Genomic DNA, 26,151 nt, shown 5'->3' on the forward strand with positions numbered 1-26,151 from the left:
TTTAGAGCCTTCATGCAATGGAGGGCCATGTGATGATCGCTTTCCTGCCAACTGTTCTAAACCAGTTGTTCAGAGTTCTCACCAGAGCAACTCAAGAGGAAGTTGCAGTCAACGTGACAAGGTAAAGAATTTTAAGTGGTTCATAGAGTCTGCATGATGATTTGGTTATCACATAAATCTGTAATTGAGTGGCACTTTTGCTGTTGCAATCACAGATTTCTTTATAGGTTTACTTGTTTTCTGACTTCTGTTTAGGGTTATTATCCATATTGTTGCTCAGTGTCATGAAGAAGGTTTGGATAGCTACCTGAGATCTTATGTGAAGGTAGGTAAAAGTAAATTGAATATTTCCTTTTTTATTTCCCTAATAAACATATTTAAATTCAGTTGCACCTATTTAATTTCAATTCTTTTTTATTATGCCATAATTCTGTATTTAATTCTGTTTTTCCTCCCCAAGTATGCATATAAAGCAGAACCTTATGTTGCTTCTGAATATAAGACAGTACATGAAGAGCTGACAAAGTCAATGACAACAATTTTAAAGCCATCTGCTGACTTTCTTACAAGCAACAAATTGCTTAAGGTATGTGTTGAACTGTACTTTTTACTGTATGTTCTTACCTAGTCATAACTGAAGAACAGGAACTAAGTGTACTGAAATAGTTGTTGAACACATGTGGCAATCTTACTGAATTTTTCTTTCCTCTGCAGTATTCGTGGTTTTTCTTTGAAGTTCTGATAAAGTCAATGGCTCAACATTTGATAGAAAACTCTAAAGTGAAGGTATGTCAACTTTTGCAAAAAAATATTTAAAGGAAGATCTGTATGGTCTCTTCTTTCTCCAGTCACATGTTTCTTACTGCATATTAGAAAGAAAGGGAGAGAAAGAGGCAGCAGGAAAAATCAGTTTAAATATTAGATGGAAAAAACTACAGGTCTGGATTTAACATTAATTTAAAGAATAGAAACACTTAAAGTCCATAGAGTAGAGCAGTCTTTGAAAATCACCAGACTTTCTATTAGGAATTTGTTATTCTTGTGGTACAAAGAAGTTGGGAGCAGTAGATAAGCCTTTGATGTAAGCAGTATCCAAAAAACGTGGGCTTTTTCCTGAGCAGTACTGTAGCTCTGATATTAAATGACCCTGAGAACAGTGAGTCATGAAATTTACAGTCCTCTGGATGTAGTAAAAAGTGTCAATATTTAATTTTGTGTTATTTCCTGCGCTGGAAGGAGAATGCTAAAACTTTAGAAATGCATTTGTCTACAAGCTTAGCCTGTGAGCAGTGTTTTTTGCATTGGTGACAGCTTTTTAGTGTATTTACTTCTGGATTGAAACAAATCTTGAAAGTTTCAAGTATACAACATAGTTTCATGTGAGTAACATAATGGGCTGTTGTGATATTGTTATCACTATTTTCACTGTATATTTAGAATATATCTGGAAGTCTGAAGTATGTGAGTGAAAAATAATTGTGCAATGATCAGGAAAAAAAGCTTTATAGTGCTACAGTTAAAACTCTGTGGTATCATCAGTAGAGTTTGAGTCTCAGTTCAAGGAGCCTCATTGTCACCTTCTCTGTAATGTGAAAGAGAGAGAAGAACTTTCTACAGTTCACAAGTATTCTCACCCCTGAATATTGCTTCTTGATTTACAAGCCCCTTAAACATAAATTACTTAGCTAGATTTTTTCTGCCTTACTAGATAATGTAATAAATGCAACATACACTCAGGTGTTTCCTGCTTATGATATCTGATAAAAAGATGCATTTCTTGCGTAACAAAATTATTTCTATAGCAAGGGTTGTGTTTCATTACTGTCCAGCAAAGACAGAGCTACAAGGGTGTTGTAGGACACATGCATACCCACCAACACAGTCTTTATTTCTTATTTGTTACTTCTTGCATGAGTACTGTTTATATTTGTAAAGGGATATTTTTCAGCCTTAATATCTATTTTAAATTTTTTTTAAACTAAAGCTAGAGGTTTTGGACCACAATTCAAACACAATGGAAGCAAATTATACAATCATTGATTTATGTGGGACCTTGACAATTACTTGTTCTGTTTAGCAATGTTGTGTTTAATGTAGCTCAAAAAACTATTTAAATAAAAGTACTTGGACATGGGTGTTTTGTTTTCAGTTTTCAAAAATTAAAGAGATAATGACTGTACAATTGAAACAATTTTTGTCAATGTCATCAGCCTCATACCATATGCCATTTAATCTCTTTACTCAAAAGACAGAATCTGTAGTAAAGGTTGTAAGATGTAGAGAAATAAAAGAGACCCTGCAGTGCCAAAAAGCTGGAGAGCACTTACTGACCAATATTTGTCAGTGTGTACAAAGTCATTGATGAAGATAATGTAGATGGTGAGTGGAAAGTAAGAAATGATGAATGAAGAGGAAATCTTTTAAGCTAATTGGCAAACTACCAAAAAGTAAGAGAAAGAAGTTCTGATTGTGGAAACTTAAAAACACAGAGAGTAAGGTTCTGATGCCTGGAGAGCTGAGATTTTGAAGTTGCTGAGGAGTAAGAGAAAGAAAGAAAGAAGCATGGATGACAATTTCCTCACTGATGAAAGCAGTCATTACCATAATAGTTACAGAACAGCAAAAAAGGGGTTTTTTCCAAGACAGGAAAGACTGATAATGTAATTAGTATATGTGAACCAGCTGGTGTCTGCTTTGGAGAGGGTGAAATTAAAATATTCCCTCTTAAGCTTGTGTTGTTTATTGCAGTATATAAAAATATTAATGCATTACAGTTAGGAGCTTTTATACATGTGGTTTATGCCATCAAAGACTGCCTTGCTTGAATTTCACTAATAGATGCTAGTGCATGTTATAATATTTTCTTTTAAACAAATGATCCCTCACTCTAGAAAATGAGAAAATTCGAAAACTGTTTCCTCTCTCCCTGTCAGGTTATCTATATGTTATCTAAAGTAAATTTTCTGATATATCCTAGTGTTATAAACCATATTTAATATTGTATCTGAATTAATTTCTAGCTGTTGAGAAACCAGAGATTTTCTGCCTCCTTTCATCATGCAGTGGAAACAGTTGTTAATATGCTAATGCCACACATCACTCAGAAGTACAGAGACAATCCAGAGGCTTCAAAAAATGCAAACCACAGCCTGGCTGCCTTTATAAAAGTAGGTACACAAGAGATTTGGACTCTGTGGTTATTCTTTAAATAATATTGCTTCTGTATGGATGTTATGAAATCTTAAAGCCAACTCATATGAAGCTGAACATGCATAAAGCCTTTTAAATATAGTTTTATGTCCATGTTAAAATGCTTTGAAGTATGATTTACATCTTCTGTAAACAAGATGACATCCATTCAGAAATTTGGTAATTTAAGAAATGAATTTGTATTTTATTCAAAATGTATTTTGCTTTTTCTTTTTTGTTCCTTTAAAAATATCATCTGGGTTGCCTTCAGATCCTGCAAAAGTTTTCAGCAGTGCTTTGTTTGAATGCATTTTATTTCACTGTCTTTCATTTTTCGGCCAGTAATATCTACAAGGGATAAAAAAGGATGGGAACTGAAATGGCAGATAAAACTTCTAGCAGCATGACATTTTCATTTCTGTCAAGATTCTTTTCAAACTGCTTTTTATATGTGATTTATGATCAGCACTCCTAAGGGAAAATTTGATATTCATATATAATATATATACATTGTATATATGTATACATGTATTTAGTTTGCTTGTTTTATTGTTTTTTATATTCAAACTGAAATGTCAAGAATGTGTTTCAAAAATAAACTTGTTAAATACAGAAATATAATTACTGAATGCAGAGACAGTAATAAATCAATTCTATTTTGGTTTTGCTTGTTCTCCCCAGAGGTGTTTCACTTTTATGGATAGAGGCTTTGTTTTCAAGCAGATCAATAACTACATCAGCTGCTTTGCCCCAGGAGATCCAAAGGTACTCAGTGTTTTTAAGCAAGCTATTTTTAAGTGTTGTCTCTTCTTGATGCATGGGGATAAAGTCCTGCATGAAGTCTTTTCCCAGTTACATTAGAAATCCCTGCTCTGTGCCTACAGCATTTTTCTTTCCATCAAAGCAGTGTTTCCTATTTTGATTCCCATCTTCAGGTGCAATTTTGGCACACTAGAGTGTGTGAATCTCACAAGTAGTGGGGTGTGGGGGTGCCACACTAAGCAGAAATTTTAAGCATGAGTGCAAGAAGTGTGAAGTTGGAAGAGTTGATACTGAATATTGTAAGCTACACGTACTGGAGTGGGGAAAGCACATATCAGATGCCCAAAGAGATTCTGCTGTGTATCCAAACTTTTCTTACATCAATACATAATAGGGTTGTAAACTTTGGACAATGGGAATAGTAAATAGGAACAGTTGTTAAGTATGAGTTATTCTGGATTTATTTTGTGCTGACATGTGGAACTTTGACAGGTATCTATATCTAACATAGTGCAAGACTGAAACGAATCAGCCTTTTGTGTTAGAAATTTGTTTTTAATATGTTATTCAAATCACTACATCAGTTGTTTAACTTATACTTTCTTTTTGCAGGCTCTTTTTGAATTCAAATTTGAATTTCTTCGTGTAGTCTGTAATCATGAGCACTATATACCACTGAATCTACCAATGCCATTTGGAAAAGGCAGAGTTCAGAGATACCAAGGTAAATTCTTCCAAAGTAGTGTATGGCATGTTTCTTGTATGTCAGCTTTTTATTATTAGATGTGTACACGGTGTAACTTCAGGTCTGCGAGATGATGGAAAGCTTGAAATTGTTAAATACAGTCTAAAGTCTATTTGTTAATAAGTCTAATTGCTAATAAGTCTAAAGTTTCAATCCTTTCATTGAAAGTTAAAGGAAGTACTTAGGTAGCAGAGTAGTCTTTCCAAAGAGAGACATGGTAAACTTTTTTTCATATATTCATTCAGATTTAAAGGGACTTGAGTATGTCTGTAGCCCAGTTTTCTGCTTTGACCATGTCAGGCCTTCCTTTCTCTAGAAATGCTAGTCCTTCCACAGCTGGTGTCATTGCAGGAATTTTTTCAATCCCAGGTGCAGAATTTTGCATTATTCCTTATGGATTTTGATTGCCATTTCTGTAGAATCTAGATTCTTCTGAAATGCAGCTCTGCCCTTTGAGCAAATGGACTGTACCTATCCACAAGCTTCATGAGGATGTGCTCCATCTCCCCTTTCAGGTTGTTGATGAAGTAGTAATAAGTAGGATAGTCCTTGGGAAACTCCTCTTGCAGCTGTCTCCAAATAGGGTACAAACCATTAACCTCCACCTATTGAGTGATCCACATAATTATTTTTCAAATTTGAGTGTCTCTTCACCTAGACTGAAATGTCCCAGCTTGGATACAATGACCATGTCAACATCTGCTATTCTCCCCTTACAACAGTGCAGTCTTAAAACTTGATTTAAAATTTAAAAATTTATTTTGGCCATTCCCAGTCACACTCTTCTCCTTCACTTGCTCAAAGGTGACTTCACCATGGCTTAACAAAGGTAATAGTGAGCAATCTGACCTGATCCTTATCCACTGGCACTAATTGTCTTTCTTGAAGATAGTTTCTGGAATGTCAAGGCCTGAGTCTCATGTCAGAGAAGGATAAAGTGACAAAGCTATGGAGTACTTCAGCCTTACCCAAGCCCACTGTCTTTAAATCACAATCCCCATTTAGCAAATATCCCATGTTTCCCTTATTCAGGGGTTTAATGCTCATGTAGTGGTAAAAGCTTTTCTTGTTTTTATTGATGTCCATTACCAGTGTCAGCTGTAGCTGAGCTTTGGCTTTCCTGGCACTCTCCCTGAATACTTCTGTATCCCTCTTTTGCAGCTCATTCTTGCTTCCACTTTGTGGGGTGGGTTTTTTTTGTGTTTGTTTTTTTTTTTAGTGTGGGTAGGAGCTCAGTCATGAAAGTTCTGTGCAGCCCAGCTGGGTTCCTGGTACATCCAGTCTTGTGCCAAAACAAGTCATATGTTTGCTATTGCTTCTGTGGCTGTGAAGACACATTAATTTCTTCCAGGCACTGAACTACAGCAGAAATCACTAAACAGAAGCAAGGAAGGTGCTTTTACAAGGAACAAGTAAACCTGCCTAACATATTTTTGTAGAATAGGCTATTTTTCCTGAAATATTTATTCAGTACACTCTGCTAGTTAGTTAAGTTGTATATCACTAATTAACACTTTCCTCAAGGTTGAGCAAGATAAAGCAAGGTTTGAGACCACAAGCTGAAGAGCTGCTTAGAACTTCTTTCTGTCTTTGGCTTTTCCAGCCTTTGGGAGTGTCTTGGATAATAACACTGCATAAATATTTTCATAGAAAAGAGAGACTATGAGCTGCTGGCTTAGGGAACCTTAAAAAACAGCAAAACCAGAGAAGACAGTGTTTCTGATTGCACAATAAAGAAGAGTATAAATTGCTCCCTGGGAGCTAGGAGTTCAGCCAGGAAAGAAGACCTTTATAAGAAGTGTTTCTGGCTCTGTTTTGGTGTGTTGAGCAAAAGATGTCTCAGGTGATGTGACTGGCTCTTAAGTGTGTTACAGGAATGCCTGTAGTGTGTCTGTATAATGGCTGTGCTGTCTCAGATCTGCTTCTCTCTGACTTAAGGGATTGCCTTACTGAGAGGGTTCTTTGGAAAATGAAAGTGCTTTGAGATTAGCATCTCGTTTTTGATCACTGTATTGAGCAATGACAGGGAACATGAGAAACTCTTCTTCACCTCCTCAGCTGACATTGTAAACATATATATGTTCTAATAAATGAGCCCTTCAAGCTGAAGTTTCTCTAAAGATGTCATATACTCAGTACATAAAATAAACTGGATTCTTTTATTACACAAAAGGTACTTTATAGAGGGAGCAGGTTGCTGTGTCTGATGTGCTGGGTTTTACTTCAGCCTTAAGTTGATTGGTAAATTGATTTAAATAAAACCATTCCTTATGTGAAATTTGTATTTTACTTCCAGACCTTCAGCTGGACTATTCATTAACTGATGAATTCTGTAAAAATCACTTCTTGGTTGGACTGCTTCTAAGGGAGGTGGGCAATGCCTTACAAGAATTCAGAGATGTGAGGCAGATTGCCATTAGTGTGCTCAAGAATTTGATGATAAAGCACTCTTTTGATGATAGATATGCTACCAGGGTAAGTGTATTGCTATGCTAGTAGTACAAAATAATAAAGTTTAGGTGTGCACACCTATAAAGTTTTTTCTTTCATAGAAGAAACCCTTGTTAATTTTCAGCAAAATTATCTCTGCCCAGGCTGTAATGAAAACTGTATTGAGACCAATCTGCAAATTCCATCTTTTTACCAAATTAAATGACAAAGCACCTTTTAATATAATTATGTGTGGATTTGCATTTTAGCACAGTGTACTTTAACTGCTGTGCTTAAAGTAATCAGAATTTCACAAGTGTGTTTCAAGATCTTAATTTCATAAAATATTAGCTCTTAGTATTTTGAAGCTGTCCTTCCATCATCTATTATTTATGAAATGGGTATAAGAAAACTACAAGTCATGGTGGTAATTTGAGTGATTTTTAATTTTCTGACTCTTTTTAACATCAGCAGTACTGTGGGGAGGCCAAAAAAATTTTAATGAAAGGTATCATTAACTCATCGAGCTAACATAACATTAATTTACTTGGTTAGTCTTAGCTGAAATGACATTAATTTTTGGAGTTTTTCTGCATTTTATTCAGACAGTAAATAAAATTTGCTGATCTTTTGTAAATTAGAATGAAATACAGTGATGATCCCTGCTTTTGCCATTTATGAATGTGAGCTCTGGCTTGGCAAATATTTATTAAGTGCTTTTTTTTTTTGCAATTAAGGAGTGAATAGATTAAAACTAGTTGGTGATGAAAAATTAAAACTGTAGTTTTTTAATGAACTGTTAAACTCTATTTAGGGCCATCAAGCAAGAATAGCCACTATGTATTTGCCACTCTTTGGTCTGCTCATAGAAAATGTTCAGCGGATCAATGTGAAAGATGTGTCTCCATTTCCTGTTAATCCTTCCAGCAATGTAAGTGACAATTTCTGTTTGGTATTCTGAATTGTTTTTATCATAATTTGTTGGTAACCTGTATATGAAACACTGGCAAAAAAAGGAGCTTCAGAAGCTTCAGAATTCTGCAATTTTTCAGCGCAGTCCAGCACTGAAACAAATGGACCAGAGAAAGATTGTTAATTTTCTAGAAATTAGAGAAGAACTTAACCCTAAAGGAGTGTGATTCTGAAAGAGCTATAGTGCAAGAGGGCTACAGGAGAATTAATTAAAATGCAGTTTGTGAAGGGTATATATTGATATGGCTGCACACAGCTATAGAATCTGCGATTTAATTATTCATGTATTTTACTTCTGTCCTTATCTTCTTGTGTTCCATTTAGTATTAAGAAAAAAATCTCCTAAACTCTTCCAACATTTGCATCTTCCAAATATTTGCTTGTTTGAAATAAAATTAATGTGAGCCTTTTTGAAATATCTGTTTTATAGTGTTTCAAATTCAACAGAATACTCATTTCTTCAATGTTTCCTGAGGTATCTTAAGTTTTAAGGTATCCCAAGCTTATGAAAATGTGAACATCTCCATTATTTTGAGCTTATTTAATAGAAATTAAAATATAAGGAAGAAATACTTAACAAACATTTCCCTAGAAGACATGTCATATTCACTAAGTCCTTAATATAGGGAAATAATCACATTTTCCTCTCTTTACCAAACAGAGCACAAAGGATGATGCGCCAAGTTTGCCAACTGCAAGTCAGTTAGTAACACCACAAAAATCAGGAAACTCATTGGATAACAACCTTCCTAAAGATCTGTTTGGTGTTATCTCTGGCATTGGTAAGCACTTTAAAAAAGTAAAATAAAATAATTAAAGAGGAACTGTTTTAATTTTTCAGTCTGTACATAAAATCTGTCTTTTGGGATCTTTTGGGGTTTGCTATTTTACATGAAACTAAAGCTATTTTCTGGAGCAGAGCTGCTTTTTTCCCCTGTCCAAGGTGACAGTTAAATAGATATAAAAAATGGGAATAGTTTGTTGATTTTTTTTTTTTTTATTAAATAGACATGCTTCTTCATGGAAGTGTGTATGTATTGCTACATGTGTTTTTTATGTATGTATCTACATAGTTGTACATAAGTCTGTGGGTATGTGCTTAGACACCCTAAGACACATATATACTTTGCTGAAATTCTGGAATAAGTTTGTCTTCATTAAAAGTAAGTAAATGGAATTAATTATTTGCTTTCTTAAAAATATATGGTGATTTTAAAAGTCTGACTGAACTATGGAGTGACTTGTGTGTATTGTTTGAGATTTTTATGTTGTTTGAGGTTGTGGTTTTATTTTTTTTAGCTTCCCCATACACCACATCAACTCCAAATATAAATAGTGTGAGGAATGCTGACTCAAGAGGCTCTCTTATAAGCACAGACTCAGGAAACAGTCTCCCAGAAAGACACAGTGACAAGAGCAATTCTCTTGACAAGGTAACAAAAAACAAACCAAGATGAATCCTAAAAGTGTATTTTAAAGTTTTATCCTAAGTGTCATAGAAGTTTACTTCTCTGATCTCCATTGTGAATGGGCTTTCTAGAATAACTTCAAAGCAGTATTTTATATAATTTTTTTGTGAAATAATTATCCTGTGAACTCCTTTTGCATTGCATTTACCGAGTTATTTCACAAAAAATGCAAACAGATTTTCAATGTAGGGACAAAAGCAAGCAGTTGTTGTTTCCTTTGCTAGTGAAAGGCACTAGATGAAGTGTATTGAATTTCGCTTGAGAGGATTGAATTCCAGTTAGAACAGCTTCCTTGATTTTTTGGAGACCATCACTCCATCCTTTTCTATGTTCAATGTACTTGGCATTTTTAAAACGTTGAAAAAACCAGTTTTTGTTCTTTCTCTGGGTGATTTCTTTTATGTTAGTTTGACTTTTCCAAACCATTTCTTTAAAGCTGTTACAAATTAGGAGCTCTGGCTGCGGTAGCTATGAGGTATTCAGGTTGTGTCAATGCTGATCACATTTCATTTCCTTAGCTCTGGTTGTGCAAGTCACATCATGTTGACTTTTTCCCCTTGACCCTGACATGCCTTCGTGGGGCAGAGAGAGAAGCTTCTCAGAAGGCACTCTGCTCATGCTTTGCGCCCAGGTGGAGAAGAAGAGGAGAATTGTCACCCTCCAAAGAAAAACCGTGTCACTATGGATTTTTCACTTCTGACAATCCCAGCTTTGCCAGAGAACATTTTGCATACTGCTTTCTCTCTTCAGTTACAAGAAGTATCTGGTTTTTGTGCTTGGTATAGTTAAGCTTCTGAGTGAAGTGTGTGGTCAGTAGTTTTGCCGCTTCTTTGCAACAGTTGAATCTCAAACCCAATATATGCAATTTGACCATGTGAAATATGTTCAAATGTTAAACCTGGGGTACATGCACATGATCTAGTTCAAGCATAAAAAATCCAATCAGTTTCAATAACTGCAGAATTTGAGTCTTGGAGTCTTTGATAGAACTGAAAGTTCTTTGGTATTGACCAAGGTAATAAAGAAATACCTTGGTATACACTGTTGCTAAATGGCAATGCTGTCATCTATTACTTAGTTGTCATGTTGTTGATTACTAACGTGTAGTGTTTTCACCAAGTAAAAGGGTTTTCAAAGGAGTCAACAGCCTTTGAAAATTCTACTCTGGTCTGCCAACTTAGGTAACAGAGGATTTATGTTTTGCATGCTGTTGATATTTTCCCCAAATAATACTTAATCCTGGCTTCTTATTTGTTGCTTTCTGAACTTTCTTTCTAGTAGATCAGTTGTTCAGTGCATGTTATTTCAAAGTTTTTGCTCATTGCTTGATATCATTATAGTGAAGAGCCATGTTTTTGTTCTAATTTTCTTTCAGAATAATCTGTAGTATTATGCTTGTGGAATCAGAATAGACTGGAAGTATATCAATTCCTATTTCAATATGTGTATACTTTATTTATTTAGGTTATTGACATGATTCTAAATGAAGTAGCTATAGTCCTATTTTATCTGTATGTATCTTAAACAGTCTTAGTGGGATTATTATCTAGTGCTCTGGGCAGTTTCTTAAAGTGTAGGAAACACAATTCTGTTTCTGCTCTGCCACCCATTGATTGCCTGCCATGGCATCCAAAAAGCTGTAGAGTAGCACCTCCTTGTGCACCAGAGATATTTCAAAATAAACAGTTTTTGAGGTCTTTTTGAGGTCTTTAGAATCTGCAATAATTGAGCTCACAGAAGTGTCCACCTCCTCCTAAATTATAGTAACTTCTGGCTATTCATCATAGTTTCACATTCAGTTTCACTGTGCATCCATTCAATGACTAGTATGTGATTTACATATTTATTGGTACCAGATTCACAGATTGGTTTAGGACAAGAATTCTTTAATGCAACAGAATGCATAAAAAGGGCTCAGCAGTGAATGGTTGCTGTGAAATAGTCCTTCATGGTTAGTGTGTCTCCTGCTTTCAGGTAGGAGTATGCCAGGAAGGGTTGTTCTAATGTCACTTCTTGCTTTGTTTATGAAACCAAGTGCTTTTCTCCGTTGAGTCTACCTTTGTATTTGTAAATTTTTTTATAGTAAGAGTTGTACAGATCAATTATACCAGACTGTTGACTTTATAGAAAACTAATGTCTGGTTCATTTTCCATTTGCATAAGTGCCATATTGGATGTTAGAATTAGGCACTATGAAGGGCATAATTTATACTTTAAACAGAAGTTTATGCAGTATATCTATAAAAGCTTCAGACTGAGGATTTTGTAACACTAGACTGTGTGGAAATTATTCTTTTACAAGTCTCTGCCCGAAGTTCAATTTATACATTTTTACAATTTTTAGTTTTCCATTTTGTTTGGTGGTATACATTTTGCAAGACCAATTATAGAGCTTTTATCTTTTTGCACAGATTATGGTATTGTGGGTTGCTGATAAACTTCCCACAAGTGCAGGAATTACATTAAAAATGAAAAAGGGAAAGGGTTTTGCTTTTGTTTGGGTTTATTTGTTTGTATGTTGGGAGAGGAGGGGAGGGGAAGAGCAAGTTACTTAGTAGCAGTAAGTCTTCCAGAATGCATATTATTGCCCTTCATGTATCTTTTTCTTGAGGTTCTTATATCTTTAAATGGAACAAATTTTGTAGAGGCAGTCCTGTCTACAGTTCAGCAGAAGGTCCCTTGAAAAGCAAAGGAGCATAGATGTATCACCTAACAGTAGCATTTGGTTTTCAAGTATTCGATCTAAGCAGAAGGGGCAGGCTTGATTTCTACAATGTGAATACCTAGGTATAATTAACTTGTTCAATAATCACTCCTAGGTGACTTTTCCTTTTGCTCCTAGGGGAAAAAAATTATACCTAGAAGGAATTAAAAACAAGCAAAGCAAAGAGGCTTAATTTGGTATACTTGGTGTGTGTAATGTGTGTTTTAGTGGCCTGTCTCTACATGAAACATTTTTGTCTTCATTCTGAGATCCTTTTTCTGCTGCAGGAATTATTACAGCAATTGAAAACAATTTAATTTGTTTTCAGTTTAAGAACTCTTCAGCCAAAATGCATCTGTTTCTTTTCAGAACCAGCAGAGCAGCACTTTAGGAAGTTCTGTTGTTCGATATGACAAACTTGACCAAGCAGAGATCAAAAGTCTGCTCATGTGTTTCCTTCATATTTTAAGAAGCATGTCAGATGGTAGGTAATTCCTCCTGCTTTTTATAAATTCAAAGTCATTTGCTGGATTTATGCCTGTTATTTCAATAACTTCTCAAAATCAGCAGAATATTTTAGGTGTAGGTACCATGATGTGCTGCATTTTACAAATATGTGTGATTACTCAAATTAAACTCTGACTGAAACCTTGTAAGCATTAAGTACTCATTATTTATTCAAAGTGTGAGGTCAACTAAAGGACTTTAGGACTTTTTAAGAAAGTGAACATTTGTGTGTGATGGTACAGTTTGGTTTGTAAAACAGAGGTGAAGAATAATTCATTGTTCTGTAAAAGTGTCTTGGGCTCTGTTCTGCAGAACTTGCTGTATTACAAGGAACCAAATGATTTGATTGTTGTATATATTTCCATTTCTGGAATATGGAGATGTTAATGCTTCTTCATTCTCCTGGGATGTTTGTGAGATGATCCATTGAATTTTTGAAAGAGTCATGTTATCCTGAAAAAGGTTACAGAGGTATAGAAATAAGGCATGAATGGCACATCTTACTTGTTTGTTAGGATCATACATCTTGGAATCATCCCTGTCTGTGGTCAAAAAAAAAATTAATTCTAATTTAAAAAAAAAATTGGGACCCATCTGTAAAGAAGCAGGTTATAGGACTAACAGTCTGAAATATTTTGAAGTCTTGCGTTGTTATAGGGCTGTAGGCACTAGAGGCTACACAAATACTACTGTGTAAAATATGAACTAGGATGGGAATATTATGAGTTATTAATTAATATCATATTGCAGAAGCTCATTTGGAGAATTGATAGGAGCATTTGTATAATCAGTTTTAAGGAAAACTTCAAATAGTAATTGTTATCTTTTATATTGTTAATAATTTTCCTAGATGCATTGTTTACATATTGGAACAAGGCTACAAAATCTGAACTCATGGACTTTTTCACCATTACAGAGTAAGTTTTTTTTGTGCTTGTCATGCAGCTATATGTTTTGCTGTTCTGTGAACAACATGAGTGTGGATATAAGCATGTGTAAATGCTTTTTGGTTGTTGTTGTTTTGGGGTTTTTTTTAAATAATATTGTCCTGATCTGTTTGGAAGTCCTTAACTTGATGTCCCCAATTGCATGTCTGTCCAAGTCCATGGTAGTCTCTGGAATCAGACTATCCAGAAGGGATCTCAGGAGGTTCTTGAACAAGAAGCAGTGCTCAGAGTATTGCAGTGCTCGGGGAGGAGGAACCAACTGTCTTGATCCCCTTCTGCATTAAACTGTGTCTTGTAACATCAGCTGTTCAATAGCAAATACATGGTTGTGTAGCAAAACTGATTGAATTGCATAACTTCAGAACCGTGCTCCTAGCATTCCTCATGTGTCCTCTGCTGTTCCCTAAGGGAATAGGTGCAGGATGAGTCCAGTAGTCCAGTATGAGTCCACTAGTCTAAAAGACAAGAAGATCTCAGAAGGAGGAGTTGAGGTTATTTTGTGCTCAGAATGACAAGTCCGGGGAAGGCAAACACCATTGTGCCCAGGCAGGTTGGAGGCAGCTGAGCTACTCAAGGTCTCAGTAAAAAATGAAGCTGAGTTGAAGAGGCAGTAAGGCAGTCTGTACTCTCATTCTCAGCTGGCACATGGAAGACAGAGCCTGAAACTGGCTTTCATTTTGGCTTTACACTTTAAAGAAGAACTGTCAGGACATCTTACTGAAGGAACAAGGGATGTTGTGTTGTTTTCTGTATTATTGGAATAAATGTTTACAGTGTGAAAAAAGTAAAATAAAATCAGGATTACAGCCTCCACCCACAAAACTTCTCTTGATTTGAAAATATGACTTCTAGTTAATTAGTCATTAGTGTTGTGCACTTACCAGTAATATAGATTACTTTTTTAATTAAAATTTCTTGTTGGTAATTTGTCTTTCTCATCATCTTGTTTTAAAAGCATATTCCCTTTTGAAAATAGTTCTTCCAGAAACCCTGTTGTTATCCTGGAATTTGGAGACCTTAAATAAAACCCAACAAAACAAAAAATCCAATTTGTAGCTAAGTGAGTTTAGGCTGGGGTGGGGGGAAGCAAAATGTTTTGCCTCTATTTTGAACGCTTGCACACAATTTACAAAATTGGTATAAATAGGCAATGTCTGGTTATCTCTTTGCTTCTCTCTTCCACGTTAGTTGTCCTGTCTTGTTGTCCATTTGTAGATAACTGACACATTTACCTTTCTTTGGCTTGGGGTCTGGAAGGGAATTTTAAGGCTGGTAGAAATAAAGAACTTTTATGATGCAAGAGTCTAAAGTTAACAGTAATTGTTGAATAATTCCAGTGTACATAAATCTAGAAAAGGTTTTTTTAAGTGTGGCTTCTCTGACTTGTGTTCTCTGCAGAGTGTGCTTACATCAGTTCCAGTACATGGGGAAACGATACATAGCCAGGTACTGTGTGGAATTTAAATTTCACTGTCTTGTTTGTTAATAATTGCACTATGTAAGATATGCCTTGAACCTCTGTAACAAGCAAATTGCACAAGTAGAAGAGTTATTGTGGAATGATGCATAAGATTTTGAAGTAAGTAGCTGGTTACCATATTAACAAATCTGTATCCTGTCTGGAAGTCTGGTATTTGTTTTAAGAATGTTCTGTGAGCTGTTTTTTAATGATGACTTTAGAATCCATCCCTTAAATGCTATCTTTTACAGCATTTTTTCCTTGAAATAATGTCATTGGGAAAGAAATTTGATAATGTTTTGTTTATTCAGTTGGCCATAAAACCACGTAAATTGAAATGTTTCAGAAATTTTGTATATTTAGTGTTTTTACTTGAAGGTAAGTAGTGAACATTCCAACACTGCTGTTTTTAAATTTGAGGTATGAAGAAAATCTGGGAGTCAGAAACTTGTATTAATTTAATATCTTTGCATTATTTTTTTTAAATACAAAGTGTTTTTAATGGAGTAAAAGATAGCAACTTCTATAGACCTTACACTGTTGTTGACATGGTAATGTTATAATTAAACTGATGCAGTTAAAATACTGGCCCTTTTGAACTCAGTGAGAAATTTGTTGCTGACTTTGGATGGTAATACATTCTAACTATGATGTTAGCTTTTTTTGGTTTTAATTTAGATAATGTGAATCTTCTTCTACAGAATTGACTCTCTCCTTGGAGATTTTTCTGGGGGAAAAAAAGGTTCACATAATATAAAAACCTCAAAAATAAATCTGGCTTTCTTAAGGTTTTGATTGTCATCTTTGTGTTCAAATGTACATCAAACTTTAGATGTACAGGAGTCTATAATTCTCAGGTTTTTTATAAAATTCTTCCAAATGCTTTGTTTGATGAGTTTGTAGAGGACACTACTACACTTCTTTTTTGTTTACTCATCACCTGGTCTGTGTGCTGCATGTTAATGTTGAAAGTGCTGAGCTATGGAAAGCATCTGGTGTTGTGAATTGTAAATGTAACTTTCATGTCTTTCACATTGTCACTACACTGAAGTATATCACAGTCAATGCACGTGCTGTTAAAATACACAAATGACAGAGAACGAGAGGGAACAGGGAATTCTGCAGGTCAAGCACTGGTTTTCATTTTTCATCAGCTCTGGTGGTGGTACACAGTAGGAAGTTAGCCTGTACTGATTGCTAACACAGATCACTTTTCTGTTTTCTTCATTTGATTGCTGCAAATTTAACAAAGTCTATGGCTCTTCTCCCTTCCTGCTTGGGTAAGAAGTATATGATACTATCTCAGTTAATTCCTGCTCTCCTGTTGCATGCATGCTTTCTAATTTTACTGCTATATGTCCTAACTTTTTTGCTAATTTTTTTTCAATTAAAATAGAGGATTCAGTTTTGGGTTCTGAATATTTTCAGAATATTTATGTTTGCAAATACCTTTTTTTTTTTGAAAGCTCTGAAGTAAATTTAGCACTTCAAGAGTGACTGCTTGTGTGCTTTTGCTTTCATGCTTTGAGGTTTTAAGGAAGAGTTTGCTGTGAAGCTTTTTTTGAGCTACCTATTTTTGTTTTATAAAGAAAACAGTGAATAGGTTGCATTATAATTCTTTCTATAAAACTTCTTGTGCTTAACTAACAGCACTTCCTGTCTTGCTGCAGTTTGACATGTCTAACTTTTGCTTCTATCCCATTTCACCCATCTTGCAGGAACCAGGAGGGGTTAGGATCCATAGTTCATGATCGAAAATCTCAGACATTGCCTGTTTCCCGTAACAGAACAGGAATGATGCATGCCAGATTGCAGCAGCTGAGCAGCCTGGATAACTCTCTCACTTTTAACCACAGTAAGTCTCATGACATGATAACATCTGTCATCCTCAACCAGTACCACAACACCAGAGACAGGTCCCAGAGCCACACCAGTGCATCCCAATGACTTTTACTGTTCCAGGTCAAACGAATAGCTGGAAGCAGTCCATGGTCTGTTCTCTGCTTTGTGATGGATCAATCACTGCTGGGTGCTGCCATAACATGGAGCGTGGTTAACTCAAGTCTATCTTAAAACTGTATTTTAATCTTTTCTTTTAGTTATGTACGCATCACACTTGTGCTGCGCATAGTTACAAAATTGACTTTTTTTTTCTATTTGTTTTATTGAGCTTCAATTTTTTTCTTCTCCTATGTGGTCTTATAAATTACTAGTCTCAAATTAAATATATGTATTCTGACCATATCTCCATGTTTTGACATCCCCTGAGGAGAAATAAGTTTCTTAGAATTTCTACAAAGATTGCGAGCCCATGATTTAGTTTGTCTGGAAGTGAAAAAGCGTCCAATAATGAAGTGATTTTTCTGTTTTCAGTGTGAGAAAGATATCAAGTATTCTTGGAATTTCTGTAGACAATGGTAAGATTTAATCAGGTTGAAGTCAGCTTGTATAGACTGCTGTATTGAAAACTAAATCTGCTTGTGGCCTGTCTTTTTAAACATTCTGCTTCTAAATTGCAATATACTGTATGTAAAGTATTCTAAAGCACCATTTCTCAAATTTCAGCTTCAAAAAACAATGAAACTTGTTGACTAATTCAGTAAAATACAACACTGGTATTGAAGATTGTGTGCAGTAAAACTTGAGTTAACTGTATTTTCACTGTGTTCATTCTTTGATTTCTCAAAGCATATCTAACTGTCCCTTAAAATCTTTTAGCTCTTTTGCTGTAATACAAAGCAAAATTTAGCCTAATTGCACAAGATTTATTACATTGTCTTGTGTAAAAGTGAAAAAAAATTCCCACAAAACCTCTCTATTCAGAAATGCATTATCACATCTGTTAAAATGTAAGAAATGCAATTGCCTGCTTTTAAAATGTCAGACAGTATGTGGAAATTACTTTTTTTTTCCCTTGCAATCAGTCTGCTACTGCTGTATTGTCATAGTTTCTACATGGTTGTTGATACAGAAAAGAAAGCCTTTACACTACGTAGCTACACATTTGGTACAGTATAATAATTTGCAGATAAAGACTGGTTTAAAAAAAAAAACCTCTGAGAAACAGATAACATCTCTCTGTGCAAAGAGATTTCATGCTTTCAGAACTTGGCAATTTTTACTGATTTTTTAGGAAACAATGAGCTGAAAGATTTTAAAAAATGCATGCTTATGTAAAAAGAAACTTTCCATTCTTTTCCAACTGAAGGAAATTATGAAGGAAGGTGTCTTATTCAGGTAACTTTGTCTAAACTGATAATAGGTGGGATTTTTAATGGACAGTTAATAAATATCAGGATAGTACACATTGTATTGACCAAGGTTTTACAAATTGAAAATATGTTGCTGTAAAAACCACATGAAGTATGAAATTGATTTTTATATCTTTGTTCTGTTGTTGTTAACTTACAGTTTTGTTTAGTTGTCAGTCTGCCTTTGTCATGTATCCAAAATAGCATTCAGAGCTTGAATAATCTTGCACATATTTTGTGTGGGATACATAAAGAAAGGAAGTGTCTGGTGGAAATAGTTGCTTTACTTGTTTCTAAAATCAAGATTCTTTGGCAAGATAGTTGTCTATTAGTGTAAATTATAAACTTATTTTCTCCCTTTCTAACCACCTAAGCTAGAAATGAAGCTGAAATACCTTTCCATATATACCTTTTCAATACCTATCATAACTGAAAGGGATGATACCTTTCATCTCTGAGAAATTTCAGTATAGTTTTGTGCTTAAAGAAAGAATGTATAAATCTCAAGAAACTGGTGGTTATGGGTATATGTGTGTAGTTCAGAGAGGGAAGCAAGAAGGTGCAGAAAGAAGTGGCCAGGTGTCATTACAAAAGAGTTTGGCATTGCTTCTGTTCTTTGCTTGATCTCAACAGGTTTGTCATCCTTGTGATTGATTTAGTGATGCTGAGTTGTTTGTAAATCTGACATATAAACATGACCCAGACCAAATGTTTATAAAGCAGCCCAGTCACGTTTGTCAATCTGGTGCTTCATGACCAGTGTTAGGGAACAGAAGTGACACATTATTATCAGTGCTGAGGCAGGATATGTTTTTAAAATTATTTAAGTTCACTGTGGAGCTAGAAGTGATAGAATGTTTTTATTAAATATGGAGACATTGCAATGTATTGCTGCAAGAGCAGAATTCATTACTGGGGTGGTAAATTGCATATAAGTACGGGATTGTATTCCTTCAACGCTTACTATTTTGTATTTATATCCTGGTTGACTTGTGATTAACTTTGAGACCATTGTAACATCACTAAATTGCCAAAACTTCATATTTTCAGCTGTAACTTCATCCTACTGCAGTACTTACCACAATATATGTGTGTATATATGTGTATATATATATATATATATAACTGTGTAGCTATATATATATATATATATACACATTTGTGTCTACGTGCACATATATATGAAATATCACATAGTTTTTAACTGCTGTTTAATGCTTCTGTTGTTGAAATTCTTACTTAATATGTTTTATAGTCCTGTGCAAATTATGTTAGAATAATTGTCTGACCATATTTGAAACTATTGAAATGCATATGAATTTTTTTCCTGTATTGAATACTAACTTCTGTCAGGCTTTTTACTTGTTAATCTTTTCCTAGTTCAGCAAGTCTTTTGGAAATAAGAAACATTTAAATGAGTGTATCCAGCACTTACACTTCATTTGGAATTTCTGTAGGCTATGGCCATTCAGATGCAGATGTCCTTCACCAGTCTTTACTTGAAGCAAATGTTGCCACCGAAGTTTGCATTACAATTCTGGACACTCTGTCATTATTCACAATGGCTTTTAAGGTTTGTTCATGACTTGGTGTTAACTTTTTCCCATAAGTATCTTTGAGAATAAATACTTATTAAAACTCTTTTTTAAGTTATATTTTTATAGTCTAGTTAAATAGCATTGCTATTTTTAGCTTCTCTGGCATTGTATTTTATTATCTTCATGAAAAAATGATAACATCTCACAGAAAAATGCTTTTGCTTCAGCTACACATCATACACCAGCAGTAATCTATGGGAAAAGCTCCTTCCTCAGCCTAACTTAAAAATAGTTCTAGGAGCTTTAGTGTCTACCTAATATTAGTGGTAAAAGTGGCTTTTAAAGGCCATGTGAGGTGAAAGATCTATGGCAAAACCATAATTGGATACTCTCAGACTTTCATATTGAACTTGGCTGCTTATTATAGTAATGCACTCCTTAATAGTGATTTGTGTGTTCCTCTTCTGTAACTTTTTTCCATTTGTCCACTAATAAGTCTTCTTTTAGTTGTATCAGTTGCTGTTGCTCTCCTGTGGAATCTTTATATAGCACACCACTTACTTACCCCTCTTGGCTGTTTTTCTGAGGTTTTCCAGACTTTAAAATCGAAGCCATAAAAAAGACATAAAAAGACTCTAGCTTGTTTCTCCTTAATTGGGGCATGTATCCAGATTCTTGCTTGAAGATACGAATTTAGTGTCTTATCTTTAATCTAGTTATGAAAACATGAGCTTATTTTCAATAAGCTTCCTTTTTTCCTGGTAATTAATTCAGTAGAGTTTAGAGCCAGTTCTGTCCAGAGATCTGGTTGCAGAATTGAAAATTAATAAACTAGCTAAAAAGGTTTAAAGAGGAATAAACACTATTCCTTCATTTATCAACCCATCATGCTTGGAATGACAATCCTTCAAGGTTATCTGTGTTGTATATTGAGAAGGTAGGCAAGAGTATGCCAGACTAGTCTTAAAGATCCAAATAAAACAGGACCATCAGGAGCTTCTATTCAATAAACTGCACTAAAATATATAAAATCAGAGTCAAATGATGGTTTGGGTAGTAAGGGACTTCCAGAGATCATCTAGTTCAATCCTTCTGCAGGGGCATAGACAACTTCCACTAGGCCAGGTTGCTCAAAGCACCATCCAACTTGGCCTTGAAAAAACCTTTCAAGGAATTGGGCATCCTCTACTTCCCAAGGCAACCTGTCCCATTACCTCAACATCCTCACTTGTAGAAAAGGTTCTGCTATGTCCAGTCTGAACCCAGCCTCTTCCACTCCTTTATATATGCCTATATTTATGCAGTGATGACAAGAAAGAGTGGAGTGCACCCAGGGCAGTTGCAGAAGGGGCAGAATCACCTTGTAGTAGGAGATACTGCTATGAGAAAATTCCCCTGTGTGGGCTGCTAAAGCCACTGTAAGCAAAGTCTGTTAATACTTTGAGTGTGCCCCTCAAAAAGCTATTAATAGTAATGGATTTAATTAACAGCTGATAAAAACAATCATGTTCTATAAGCCTATTCAGAAGGCAACACTTCTTTTATAAGCAAAATTAATGAAGCATTAGAAATACGTAGTTAGAATTCAGGTATGTGTGTGTTATTAAACATCCTGGTAATGCCATAGAGGTTGTATTTTTTAAATGTCTTGCTTTTTGACGATCTGTATATGATCTTATAGTATAAATGTATTGCTGTACAAAACTCCTGAATCCTTGCTATTGTTTTAAAGAATCAGCTACTGACTGATCATGGACATAATCCACTGATGAAGAAAGTATTTGATGTATACCTCTGCTTCCTTCAAAAGAATCAGTCTGAAACAGCATTGAAAAACGTATTCAGTGCTTTAAGGGCACTTATTTACAAGGTAAGAAGTTCTAAAAAATTCATCTTCAAGTACTTGTCCAGTTCTTTAGTTAACAATATACTATATAAGAATTTAAGAACTAACGTACCAAAATAAAATTGGTGATTATGGACTGATCTGATCTCAACAGTGTGGAATGCTTGTCCTTTGATTTGCTGTAAAAATTGTTTTGTGTCATGACCTACTCTAACTCTTGCTCTTTCCACAGTTTGAGGATATGAATATATTTGTGTTTTTCTTGACATGCTTAATTTATCAAGATCTGACCCTAGTTTTAATGAATAAATTTTTTGTTTTCTTCTTTTTCCTCAGTTTCCTTCTACATTTTATGAAGGTAGAGCTGATATGTGTTCTGCACTATGCTACGAAATTCTGAAGTACTGTAATTCCAAGCTGAGTTCAATTCGAAATGAAGCTTCACAGTTACTGTACTTTTTGATGAGAAATAATTTTGACTACACAGGGAAGAAGTCTTTTGTTCGAACACATCTGCAAGTTAGTATATTTTCTTTTTCTTTTAATATTGTACATACACAGTTGCATACCAGTGTGCAAAGCCCTGTCAGGTGGACTTAAAATAATTTATTTGGGGTTCAAGCAAGGCTGGTACTCAGAGTAAGAAGATGGCCATAAAAATATATTCAGTACAAGGAAATACTTAGAAACAGTTGGATGACCCTGTGTTTTGTAGGAAATGAGTTTTATTTGTCAGTGAAAGCATTCTGGTTTTTAGATGTTATTTTGTTTGTTAAATGGTGTATCCTGTTGCATCTGAAGAAGGAAAAGAATGCAGCAACAAGCACACAGAAGTCTAAAATAGTGCAAATAATTTGAAAATTGTGTGTCTTGACAAAGCTGGGAACAGTAGTTTGCTAGTTTAATGACCTCTGGCTAGTTCACCTAGCAGTCAATCATGTGTCTTGAATTTACACAAGCCTGTTTTATCCTATGTTATTGTACAAGTAATTGGAAAAGAACCCCCAAACATTATTTTATTTAGGAGAATGATTTTTCAATTAAAGAGAACAAAACTTCCTTTGTAATTGCCTCAGAGGTACATCTCAAGGGTATTTAATGAAATATGCACTAACAAGATGTTTGTTTCTGTCAAGGTTATTATTTCAGTAAGCCAGTTAATTGCTGATGTGGTTGGAATTGGAGGAACTAGATTTCAGCAGTCTCTTTCCATCATCAACAATTGTGCCAATAACGACAGGATTATTAAGGTCTGTTTTTATTCCTATTTCCATACTGTGGAAGGATGCTTGAAGACTCTCACAGCATCTTTTCCAGTTATGTTTTATCATTTTGTTGTGCAATGACTACGAAAACACAGTAGTTAACCTGACTTTTGCATGTTTTAGCACACTACATTCCCTTCTGATGTTAAGGATTTAACCAAACGGATTCGTACCGTGCTGATGGCTACAGCTCAGATGAAGGAACATGAGAATGATCCAGAAATGCTTGTAGACCTCCAGTACAGCTTGGCAAAGTCCTATGCAAGTACACCTGAACTGAGGAAGACATGGTTAGACAGCATGGCAAGGATCCATGTTAAAAATGGAGATCTTTCAGAGGTAACAGAAAAAAAAAAAAACAAATTAGTTTTAGCCCTGTAATAAGCTTAAGCTTCTCTTTATAGAAAGGGAATGTACTATATGTAGTTGCTAGCATGTAACATAATAAGTCTTTTAAACAATTTTTGAATTGTTGCTGGATTGGTTTCAATAGCTGATAAGTTTTTGTCCTGTCCAAGTACATCTGTAAGTAATTTCTGGTTATTAATGTAAGGAACATGTTTAACTGCTATAACTGACACACTACTAAGAATGGAATGCACAATGCAAGCCATGGAAGAGAGGCCTTTTACTTAAAAATATCTTTGTTTAAACACTTAAAGCTACTCCTTGAATTCTCCTCCAGTTGCCTTTACAGAATTAGCTTGACTTTATTCCAAATTGCTTACTAAAAAACCTACTAATGTTCTTAAAACTGACAAATAATTTTTTGTGTCATTTGAAAAAAAGGAAAGCTTTCTGTTTTTACTGTGCTCTTAAAATAGTTCTAGCAAAAAGCAGAATTGGGGATTGTTATATGTCTTAATGAGACATTAACACTTTAACTGGATACAGATTAATTTTGTCTCTTTCTAGAAGTTTTTTCCATCTGAAAGTAAATTGCTTTGTGTGAAATCACTGCATTTCATAAACATCTGTTAAAATGAGCATCATGTGAGCAAGTAAAGATCTCCAAGAAATAGAAGATGCCATCTTCCCAACTCAGTTCTTTGTACTAGAATTCTCTTCTTCTATGTGGTAGCAACACAGAAGAAATACACATTACTCTGTTATTAGCTTGTCTCTTGAACTGAACAGCTTCACCTGTCGGAGAAGACAAGGTCTTTTAGTCCTTTTCAGTTATGTTTTTCATTTTTTTGTTAAAACCTTAGAATCTTTGACTGTGCAATTAGATGAAGATGTCTGCAAATCATCAAGTCCAACTCAATACAAAGTAGGCAAAGGAGTTAGAATTTCTGGCAGATTTTTACCTTTTTCCTTCACTTCCATTGTTTGAGGATGTGCAGCCTCTATATTTGAGCTGTTCAACTGATAGTTACTTTGCTGAAAGCCTAAGCCTTTTTAATAAAACAAGGATGTGAAATCTTTTTATTTTTTTGGAGAAAAGTGGTCAGTGTCAAATCCATAAAAAATCCCAGATATCTGAAAATTATTCTGTCCCTCTTTTTTTTTTTTCTGTTTTCCAAACTGCATCAATTCCTTCAAATTCCATTCATTGGTTATGTCTCTCTTGCTGCTCTCAAATGGCCTGTCACCACCAGTTTCTTCTGCATTTTTCTTGGTCAGGAGCCAAAAAGCCAACAAAACACGTTAGCAGAAGGGCTACCAAATGTTGAGTAGAATCATTAATAGCTTAACACTTAAAATACCTCCCCCCAAAAGAGAGATTCACTTGTTTTTGTCACAGCATGATGTTCCTACCTTGTGATTTGTGACCCAGGGTCACTCTTGGGGTGTGAGCTGCTGTCCATGCCACTCAGGGCTCTGGTTAAGAAGGAGTAAGTGCACTTGCAGAGTTACAGCTTTACATAAATGAGGTGGAGAACTCTTGCAGTAGTCACAGAATATCTCCTGCAAAGCAGCAAAAAGGAAAACTGAAGAACTTGTCTCATACTGTTGCTCTCCATATATACCTTGTTTTTAATATTCCCATTTTAATTGTATTTTAAAAGACTGTTACTGTTTCTGTTTTAGGCAGCAATGTGCTATGTCCATGTAGCAGCACTGGTTGCAGAGTATCTCACACGAAAAGGTATGATTTCAGAACATTATTTTAACGTACTCGAATATATTTTATTATTATAATTTGGGAAAATAAATCATTTCCTTGAGGAAGTTGTAGGTATTTCAGTGTTCACTAGGGAAAAAAATTCTGAACTAACCAGGTAGCAAACTCACATACTTAAGAGTAAACTTGCATATCTAAGGGGCAGCATTTCAGGTGAAGGCAAAGTAAAATTTTTGGAAAGTAAAAATTTTAATTTTACACCAGAGCTGCTAATAGTTCAAATCAGATCCTTTCTAAAGCAGAGTTATCTGTGAATATTCTTGTTTCTACAAGCAGTAGAGAGAGAGGCAGTCTCTCACTGCCTCTAGGGAAACCTGGCATTGCCAGAGGAGTCAAAATAAATTTGTACAAATTTTCAGACGTTCAATCAAGGATAATAGTGCTCAGGCTGTTTCACCTTGTGGTATATTTTGTGCCAGCAGCTTTTGTAAAAGTGGAGTCTGATGACCCTTGAGATAGGGTAGAAAACCACCTTTCATCTACAGGATCAGAAGAGTTCTCAGTCAGGGATTTGAGATTCAACTTAAATTAATAAAAAGAGCTCTCTTGAAAATTTCAGGAACCTGTTAAAACTGATTATGATGTTGAGATAGTGTTTTGGATTTGTGGGCAAATTCATGTTTGCATCTTTTTAGCTTTGCCTTTGCATGGCAGTTCAAAATGAAGTAAAATCATGAGTCTAAAAGATGATTTATCTCTATTCTTGTTGTGCTTCTCACCAAATGCTTTTGCAGTGTATAGTCTATTTTCTTTACCCCAGTGATTTCAGAACCTTCTCTGAGACCAAATCTGAAATAAGCTGCTTATTCAAATTACTGTGTCCAGTTGGAAGCCTGATGATACCTGAGAACTAGTGATAGTCTCTATTTATTTGTGAGTTCCTTTGGGTGTTCTGCTATTTTTGTATACTGTCATATAAAATTTATTTCCCCTCAGTAA

The 26,151-nt window shown here is 35.0% G+C and overlaps 1 protein-coding gene across 10 annotated transcripts in view; it reads left to right on the top strand.

Moving 5' to 3' along the window:
- DOCK9 (dedicator of cytokinesis 9) overlaps positions 1-26,151 on the top strand; it is a 95,665-nt gene that overhangs the window by 55,785 nt on the left and 13,729 nt on the right. For 5 of the 10 annotated variants that reach the window (XM_058019051.1, XM_058019040.1, XM_058019041.1 and 2 more), the window contains exons 24-44: positions 6-121; positions 256-325; positions 461-586; positions 715-786; positions 3,021-3,167; positions 3,871-3,954; positions 4,564-4,675; positions 6,993-7,171; positions 7,941-8,057; positions 8,760-8,880; positions 9,398-9,531; positions 12,641-12,755; positions 13,629-13,695; positions 15,124-15,171; positions 16,903-17,039; positions 19,893-20,008; positions 21,706-21,843; positions 22,156-22,338; positions 22,956-23,069; positions 23,208-23,423; positions 25,119-25,176. In XM_058019051.1, the coding sequence (XP_057875034.1) occupies positions 6-121; positions 256-325; positions 461-586; positions 715-786; positions 3,021-3,167; positions 3,871-3,954; positions 4,564-4,675; positions 6,993-7,171; positions 7,941-8,057; positions 8,760-8,880; positions 9,398-9,531; positions 12,641-12,755; positions 13,629-13,695; positions 15,124-15,171; positions 16,903-17,039; positions 19,893-20,008; positions 21,706-21,843; positions 22,156-22,338; positions 22,956-23,069; positions 23,208-23,423; positions 25,119-25,176 (2,470 nt within the window). Of the gene's footprint in view, positions 1-5; positions 122-255; positions 326-460; positions 587-714; positions 787-3,020; positions 3,168-3,870; positions 3,955-4,563; positions 4,676-6,992; positions 7,172-7,940; positions 8,058-8,759; positions 8,881-9,397; positions 9,532-12,640; positions 12,756-13,628; positions 13,696-15,123; positions 15,172-16,902; positions 17,040-17,557; positions 17,602-19,892; positions 20,009-21,705; positions 21,844-22,155; positions 22,339-22,955; positions 23,070-23,207; positions 23,424-25,118; positions 25,177-26,151 lie in introns of all 10 variants that reach the window. The other 5 variants (XM_058019047.1, XM_058019049.1, XM_058019050.1 and 2 more) reach the window with 2 other exon arrangements.

This window comes from Melospiza georgiana, chromosome 2 (genome assembly GCF_028018845.1).
Source record: "Melospiza georgiana isolate bMelGeo1 chromosome 2, bMelGeo1.pri, whole genome shotgun sequence".
Classification (NCBI taxonomy): Eukaryota; Metazoa; Chordata; class Aves; order Passeriformes; family Passerellidae; genus Melospiza; species Melospiza georgiana.